This window comes from Nannospalax galili, unplaced genomic scaffold (assembly GCF_000622305.1).
Source record: "Nannospalax galili isolate Female #2095 unplaced genomic scaffold, S.galili_v1.0 scaffold632, whole genome shotgun sequence".
Classification (NCBI taxonomy): Eukaryota; Metazoa; Chordata; class Mammalia; order Rodentia; family Spalacidae; genus Nannospalax; species Nannospalax galili.
The window spans coordinates 861,319-869,945 of record NW_008332816.1 but is presented as its reverse complement, the minus strand read 5'-3'; the positions used below and the strand labels follow the sequence as shown (position 1 = coordinate 869,945).

The window sequence follows — 8,627 nt, the reverse complement described above, 5'->3', positions numbered from 1 at the left end:
CAAAGTGTTGATCCTCTTTTATTAAGCCAACTGGAAAACTAGACATATTCCAGCTCAGGGAGATATGGGCTTAATCCTCTTCTTCATCATCACCGGCTCCTGCACCACCCTGGCCCTTCTTGGCGTTCTTCCTCTTCACTCGGCCCGGGCGGCCACCACCATACGGAGAGCGGAGGGAAAAGTCGATGTGCTTCTGGGAGTCCAGCCGCACAATGAAGGACGGGATGTTCACCACCTGTTTGCGGACCCTGAATGGGGAACAGCAGGCTAAGTACAGGGACAAGGAGAGGCTGGACCCATTAAGTCCTTCTCACCTGTCCTAAGCTCAAGCAGACAGCACCACAGCACTGACTGACAGCAGGCTGACCTTACAGGCCCCAGCCAACTTATGGGTGGCTCCGGGCATCTCAGAACCCATACCAATGCTCCAGGATGAATTTCTTGTCCACTTTACAAAAGGAACATAACCCACAAAGGCAAAACCCACAAAGTAACTAACAGCTCAGAATGAGCAAAGGCCTTTTCAAACACTCATCCATGCCTGGCACTGACCTCACTGATCACTGGTTTCCTTACCCTGAGGCTAAACTCAGAAACAATGAGGAAAGCTCTTGCCCATGAGTCACAAGGCTAGAGGGGAGAACTCCAGGGCTACATCTGTATGTACAGCTTCCCCAAATGGAGCTCACTTTACAGGAGGGCAAAATGCATACCCACATCCCTTCAACTGTGTGTGCACTGTCACTTCGGCCAGGTGAACTGAATCCACAGATTCACAAGGACAAATCCAAGTGATGAGGGTTTGGACTGGATCTCACAATAAGCTCAGCCAACAGCTGAGCCTACCCAACCACCACAGGCCCGATCCTTTCCCTCTAAGGGGGCACCAAGAGGTATTACCTGTCCAGCACTTGCATGCCTGGCCGAGGCCTTCGCAAGGTGTACGGCTTGAGCCGCAGTGACCCTTGCGCTGGGCTATGGGGAGACAAGGTCCCCTATTTCCCCATGAGCTTTTTGCAGGGCGTGACTGGGTACCCACAAGGTGAGCTCACACATTTGTCAGCTCCGAGGGCTGCACAGGAGATGGGGACAGCAGCTTAACAAAGGCAACCATGAGGGGACAGGATGGGGTAAGCCTCCGGAACCTAGCTGGATTCAGCATTACCTGATGTGGCGCTGACGGATGAGCACTCTGGCATGGTGGATCGATTTAGCCAGGCCTAGCTTAAAGACTTGGGTCTGCAGCCGCCTCTCTAAGAAATCTTCAATCTTCAGGCCCAGGATATAATCCAGCTTCATCTTGCCCTCATCCAGCACCCCAATTCGAACAAGTCGCCTCAGCAGAGCATTGCCTGGGAATGGGAAGAAACACAGAAACACGGAATTCAGGTCTGATGCCAGATGCCTTGGGTTCACATCCTGGCTTTACCTTGTAATGGCTCCATGTCTTGGTGGTGAGCCAGATTAGAGTTAACACATACAGGATATACTGACTCTTTAGTTTCGAAGTCTCATTAAGGCAGGTTTAAGGCAGCTTTCACCCACTTCAAAAGTGGCGATGTTCTCATGAAGAACCTGTCCACCTCATCTGCAGGAAAAAAGGACCTAACATGCTATGCCTTTCTTATAGCAACTCCAGGCTTGAGAATATGCCAAGGATCCACCCTACTTCATGGCTCCAGGCAGGCAGGGGGCTGCCCAGGAACTCACCCTGTTACCACTGGGCATGTCACCATCACACAGCCAGAGTGCTCATTACCCACCCTTTAACACTAAAGGCCTACTCTAAAAAAGCCCTACTTTCACAGGGCTGGAGTTGTAGCTCGGGTTGGCAGCACGGAGAGCCCTGCATTTGATCCTAGCACCACATAAAACTGGGTGTGGTGGCACACGCCTAGGATCAGGAGTTGAAGGCCTACTTGAGTACTGACTGGAAACAGTGGGTCAGAGGCCCTATCTCAAAACCAAGCAAGTCACATTTAGCTGGGCTTGAATAAGTGCTGAAGAGGCTATGGCAGCACGGCTGCAGCTTCAAGGACAACCTCAGCTACACTGTACGAGGCAGCAGCTGATACAGGAGTCAGTCTCAAAAACAGAATCCTGCAAGCGTGGTGGCACATGCCTTGGTAAAGCCCAGGCTGGCCTACATAGTGAGTTCCAGGCCAGCTGAGGCTACAAGGAGACCCTGTCTCAAGAAAGTCCAAAAGAAAAAAATAAAAACCCAGAATCGTTACTGCTGCAAAACGAACCGCATTTGCTGGATACTCAATACTCCTCAGATTATTCTCCCAAGAGTCTGAAGGAAAGCTGGCTGAACTATGAAGGCCAGTCACCTAGCAAGGAACCACAAGTAGGGAATAAAAACCGAGACATACCATGCCTCAGTATCTTAATTTTAAACGTTGGTCAGACATCCAGGTACAAAAACGCACCCAAAATGGAAAGTTTGACTTCATCTTTACTAGAACATTAAACCCTCATAGATCAGCCACTCCACTGCAGAACTCATCCTGTGTGACCCCGAAATGCACTCATCAACTTGACAGTCACAAGAGCTCGCCCCACCACTGAAGGGTCCAGGGTCTCCAACTGACCAACACTGACAGGCTTAAAATGTTTTAAACTTGTGTACCTCGAGGGCTGGGAGGATGGCTGTGGTTAAAAGAACAGACTGCCCTTGTAGAGGACATGGTTTAGGCTACCAGCACCCTCATGGTAGCTAATTCCAATATGAGTCTGACGCCCTCTTCTGACCTCGGCGGAAATTGCACAACATGAATGCACTTAGCTACATGCAGACTAAACAATCTTACAATTAAAAATAAAGAATTATGGACTTCAGAGATGACTCAGCAGTTAGGAGCACTGGCTGTTCTTGCAGATATACCCAGGTTCAAATCCCACCACCCACATGGCAGTTAACAACCATCCATAACTGCAGTTTCAGGGAATCCAACGACCTCTTCTGTCCTCCATGGGCACTGTGTGACACAGGTGCACTTACATGCATGCAATACACAAAAGAATATTAAAGATAATTATTCAGAAAGTGAGCACCTCAGAAGAGACTCCTGTGATGGCACAAGGCAGGTATTAATATGCTGCAATTTCTAATCTGAACCCTTCCTGACAGTCATAAACCGCATGCCAAAGGCTGGAACTGAATCAAAACAGGGGTATCAAGTCAGTGCCTAAAATACATTACCAGACACCTGCTGTGGCAGGCTCCAGGGCTCTGACCTTGGCTAAATGGTTGTACTACAAAGTACTCCTGGCAAAAAAACTACTCCTTAGCAACTTTCACTTCTACCCAAGGAAACAAGTGACCCTCACATACACCTGCTCCAAACCAGGGGTCTAAACCTTTCGAAGTCCGAGTTCAAAACCTCAAGGTGAGGACTGGAGAGGTGGTTCATCAGATAAGAACACTGACTGTTCTTGCGGAAGACCCAGGTTCGAATCCCAGCACCCACATGGCAGCTAATAACTGTCCGTAACTCGCAGTTTCAGGAGATCCTACAGTCTCTTCTGTCCTCCTCAAGCATTGCAGGACACGGGTGCACTTACCTACAAGGCAGGCAGTACATAAAATAAAAATCTCAAAACAAGCGTGGTACACACCTTTAATCCCAGCTATGACTTCCAGGTCCTGGGGCTACAGAAAGAACTGTCAAGAACCCCAGGCTCCCACCTCACCAAATAGACTGAGGTCGCATGGCCAGCCTGGGTCAGAGCCTCCATCTCAAAATATAGGCACAGGAAGTCACAGGCTGCCCAAACTTGTTATAACGTCACACCTCCCATCACCATAGTCCCCAGCTCCGCAACCTCACGACCACCCATCCTTTCGAGGGGGGAGGGGCACACACACCTTCAAAAAGCCGGCGTGGGTCCTTCTCATCCAGCGTCAGCAGCTCCCGAGCAGCCTTGCGGATCTTGGCCAGAGTAAACTTGACCCTCCAGACCTCACGTTTGTTCCGGAGCCCATATTCGCCTGCACGTGAAAGTGAAGGGGGCGATGGGGCTAAGCAACGCTCCAACACCTGGACTGCAGGATACGCAGAGGCAAGCTAAACCGTAACCCTCGGTGGGGAGAGCGCACACTGGGCTCCCGGGACGAGCATGTGGACCTCATGGCGAGCTAGCTTCTACTTTCCGCCCCAGATCCCGAACCCGGAACGCCGCCTCGGCCACTCACCGATCAGCTTCAGCTCCTGATCGAGCCGCGACTTCTCGAACGGTCTCCGCGGAGTCACATAGGTTTTGCGACAAACCCAGCTCCTGGCCACGGGCATTGTGGCGCTGCTTGCCGGCTGCGCCTGCGCGTAAAAGGAGCGTCAAAGAGCTGCTGCGCATGCGCAGTGGCAGGCCTCCGCGAGGACCACGCGAGCGCTCCAGGGGTTCTCGCGAGACTCGCCCGAGCCTCTGAAACTGGGGTCCCGCAGCCGCGCAGCACTCCCTTCCAACCGCCCCGCTCTCGGCCCTCTTCCGCGTGCGCGTGCAAGTTAGGGGACCCCACGACCGTCACCCCGCAAACTGACCTACACCACTCGCAACTGCTCACCTACGCGCTCACACCCCAGACAGAAAGAGGCAGGGCGCCGGCCAGCCGCCGTCTTATAGCAACGTCGCGCTGTCGTGACGCCACCACGCACCGCCAGTGACTGCGCCAATCAGAAGGCGCGTTGTTAAGGGGCCCGGAGAGCAGTAGATTGAGAGGTGGGCTAGAGCGGCCCCGCGCTGGCCTGTGAAGGCTCAGAGTGGTCTGACCGTGGGGAGCCGGGCAGGCAGCGGCTGGTTCGAACCGCGGCTTTAAAGGTAAAGCAGCTAGCTAAACATTCTACGGGGCCTGGAGCGCTGGCTCGGCGGTTACCACTAGCTACTCCTGCAAGGGACCCGAATTCGGGTCCCACTATCCACATGGCGGCTAACTCTACTTCCAGGAGATCTAACGCCCTCTTCTGGCCTCCGTGGGCATTGCACGACATGGTGCACTTCTATGCCGGCAATGCACGCGAGCACGTAAAATAATAAACATGATTTTTAAAAATTCAGAAAAATAATCTTGAGGGGGCTGGAGAGGTGGCTCAGTGGTTAAGGGCACTGGCTGCTCTTGCAGAGGACCCAGGTTGGATTCCCAGCACCCACATGGCAGCTAACAATCGTCTGTAACAATACCAGAGGGTCCGATGTCCTCTCCTGACCTCCATGGGCATTGCACGCATGGGTGCACTTACACATAAAAAATTTAAAAAAATATATATATATATATATACATATATATATATATACATATATATATATAGGGTCTTTTATACACACACACACACATATATATATATATGGTCTTTTTGAGATAAGGTCTCCCTGTAGCCCCAGCTGTCCTGTAACTCACTATGTAGACCAGGCTGGCCTTTAACTCACAGAGATCCGCCTGCCTCTGCCTCCCGAGTGCTGGGACTAAAGGCGTGCGCCACCACGCCCGGCTAAAACTGTATTTTTTACAAAGAATCTTGGGAATCAGCCTATAGCCTATAAGATCCTCAAACCACTAGCTTTATGTAAGCAACCTAAACTTGGCATTCAATCTGACTTGTGGCAATCCTCCTGTCCTCTTGCTTAACGTTTTTTAGTGAGTGGCAAAGGATGCCTTGCTGGAGTTGGTTCTCAACTTCCACCTTGTGGGTCCTTGAGAATCCAACTCAGGAAGGCTCAGCAGCAAGTGTCTTAACCAACTGAGCCATCTCCCCTGTTGGGGTTTTTTGTTTGTTTGGGTGTGGGTTTTAATTATTTTGTTTCTTGAGACAGAGTCTCACTATGTAGCCCTGTCTGGCCTGGAACTCACTGTGTAGACCAGGCTGACCTCAATCTCACAGAGATCCAGCTTCCTTTGCTTCCTGAGTGCTGGGATTAAAGGTGTGAGCCACCAGTCTTGGCTGGTTTAGCTTATTTTGAGCCAGGGTCTCTTATGTGGTACAGGCTGGTCTTGAATTCACTGTACAATGGACAATAACCTTGATTCTCTTGCCTCTACCTCACAAGTGCTGGGATCATAGGCGTACGCCAACACAACAGTTGTACATGGTGCTGGAAATCAAACCCAGGATCTCGTGCATGCTAGGCAAGCACCGTACCAACTAAATTATAAAACACCCTCTTCCTGTTTTTGCTTTGGGTCAGAGTTTCACATAACCTAGACTGGCCTGGAACTCTACTGTGTGGCCAGGGCTGGTCTCAAGCTCCTGATCCCCCTTGTCTGCCTCCCAGAGTATTGGGTTTATTGGCATTGACCACCTGCACCCTCTGACTCTCTTTTTTTCTTTGTTCTGTTCTTTTCTTGAGACAGGTTGTCACTATGCAACTCTGGCTGTCCCATGTAGACCAAACTGGCTTCAAACACAGAGCTATGCCTGCCTGTGCCTCCTGACTACTGGAATTAAAGGTCTGCACCACCACACCAGGCTTCATATTAACTTTTGAACATATGTGCTAAGACCTGAGTCAGCATTTCCAGAAGAGTCTGTCATCTTTCCTTCTTGACCCATGACCTTAGTCTCAGCATGCTCAGGAATCTGCCCCATGCATACACTACAGTGCTTTCCTATATGGATATGTGTAAGCTCCCTGAGCCAGAGACCCATCCAGTCATTCTTTGGGATGGAAATAACCCCAGACCTGCTACAGGTAATATATTTTTCTCCACTCTTACCTCCTGCTTGTGTTTTTGGCTTTTGCATTCATGGAGTTGTGTGCTGGATAGCTTTAATTGTCAGTTTGACACACCTGGGTAGAGGAGCCTCGATTAGGGGACTGCCTCCATTGGACTAGCCTATGGCCATGTCTGTGGGGCATTTTTCTTGATAGCTGAGTGGTGTGGGAGGGCCCAACTCACTGTGGGCGGTGCCACCCCTGGGCAGTTGGTCTTATGTAAAAAGCAGGTTGAACGCACAGGGGAGCAAGTCAGTAAGCAGTGTTCCTCCATGGCCTGTGCTTTAGCTCCTGCCCTGCGTTCCTACCTTGGGCTCCCTCGGTGATGAGCTGTGACCCAGGAGATGTAAGATAAAATAAACCCTTTCCTCCCAAAGTTGTTATTGGTCAGTGTTTTGTCACAGCAATTGAAGGCAGACTAGAACAAGATGCAAATCTATTGCACCTCTGCTGCGAAGCTCTGATTCTTGACATGCACACAGGTGTAGGATTCCAGAGTCCTGGTGCCTCTCTTGCCTCTGAGTTGGGAGTTGGACTAGTTACCTGCAACATTTGTAGACTTCAGCCCTCTCCCTGTGCAAAAGGTCCCAAACAATTGGAGCTTTCTTGTTTTGTTGTGTCAGGGTTTCAGTACATAGGCCAGGCTGGTGTTTAACTTGCAATCCTCCTGTCTCAGCCTGCTGAGTAGCAGGACTACAGGCATTTGATACCACTCCAGGCTGACAGTAGGCATTTGCCCAATCCAGATGGTGATTCCATAGTAGGGAAATCACTGTGTTCAGTATTATTTCAACCTGATGTATTATGAAAATCTTGCCTGTCATTTAGCTGTAAGTCCATCTCACATTATTCCATTTTTGCTTTCTGTAGACAAGGAAAAAGATGGCTTGGTGGAAACTCTGCCACACCAGGACTCATCCACTGCACCTTTCAGCTGCGTCTGGGCAACAAGCCCCACCTCAACCCCGGCTTCACCCATCTGTGTGGGCAACAAGTAGTTTTGGAGTGGCACAGGAATTGTTCTACACATTCGAATGTAGCAATGAACAAAACTGTTCCTCTCTAGCAATGGAGAAACTCAGGGAGGGGAAGTTAAAGAATTTCAGTGTAATGCTGTAAAGGAAGTCAATTGCTGATAATGACTGAGTGGTGGTCAGCAAAGGCCTCTCTAAGAAGGTGACTTTCGGGGGCTGGAGAAAAGGCTCAGCAGTTATGAGCATTGGCTGCTTTAGCAGATTTCCAAGCACAATTTCCAGCACCCACATGACAGCTAACAACCATCCATAATTCCAGTTCCAGGAAATCTGATGCCCTCTTCTTACCTCCAAGGGCACTGCACAACACAGGTGCACTTACACACATGCAGGCAACACACTCATATAAACAAAAATTTTTTAAAAAAGGTGACTTTTGCAGGACCTGGAATACCTTTAAACCCAGCACTTGGGAGGCAGAGATAGGTGAATACCTGTGAGTTCACTAGCCTGTTCTACATTGCAAGTTCCAGGCTAACCAGGGCTATATATATAGTGAGATATCTCAGAAAAGCAAAAAACTTCTTTTAAAATTTATTTTTATTTTTATGAATGAGTATATTACCTGCATGTAGGTAAATGCACCCATCTCATGCAGTGCCCACAGAGGTCAGAGAGGGCATCAGAGTCCTCTAGAACTGGAATTACAAATGGTTATGAGCCGCCATGAGGGTGCTGGGTATTGAACCTGGGTCCTTTGCAAGAGCAGCCAGTGCTCTTAACCACTGAGCCATCTTTCCAAACCCTCTCCACCAAAAAAAAAAAAAAAAGACTTTTTAAAATTGAAGAGCCAGGCTGGAGAAATAGCTCAGAGGTTAAGAGCACTGGCTGCTCTTGCAGAGGACCTGTGTTCAGTTCCCAGCATCTACATAACAGCTGACAACC

General features: G+C 49.8%; 1 protein-coding gene and 1 long non-coding RNA gene across 4 annotated transcripts; one reads left to right on the top strand and one right to left on the bottom strand.

Moving 5' to 3' along the window:
- Positions 1-4,644, bottom strand: Rps9 (ribosomal protein S9). Of its 3 annotated transcripts, none has more exons than XM_008827756.3 (5): positions 4,542-4,641; positions 4,199-4,319; positions 3,872-3,994; positions 1,166-1,352; positions 1-248 (listed from the first exon to the last, which is right to left on the bottom strand). In XM_008827756.3, exons 2-5 carry the CDS (start codon positions 4,293-4,295, stop codon positions 71-73), a joined length of 585 nt encoding a protein of 194 aa, XP_008825978.1. In that variant the 5' UTR covers positions 4,296-4,319; positions 4,542-4,641; the 3' UTR covers positions 1-70. The 3 variants fall into 3 exon arrangements, with proteins under 3 accessions (XP_008825978.1, XP_008825977.1, XP_029416794.1); XM_008827755.3 differs by having other exon boundaries at positions 4,565-4,632; XM_029560934.1 differs by lacking the exon at positions 1-248 and adding an exon at positions 928-1,072 and having other exon boundaries at positions 4,565-4,644.
- Positions 4,645-4,685: 41 nt separating this feature from the next.
- On the top strand, positions 4,686-8,003 carry LOC103729681. The gene is made up of 3 exons (XR_607073.3): positions 4,686-4,818; positions 6,347-6,684; positions 7,579-8,003. It is a non-coding gene; the product is annotated as an uncharacterized LOC103729681 (long non-coding RNA).
- Positions 8,004-8,627: the final 624 nt, after the last annotated feature.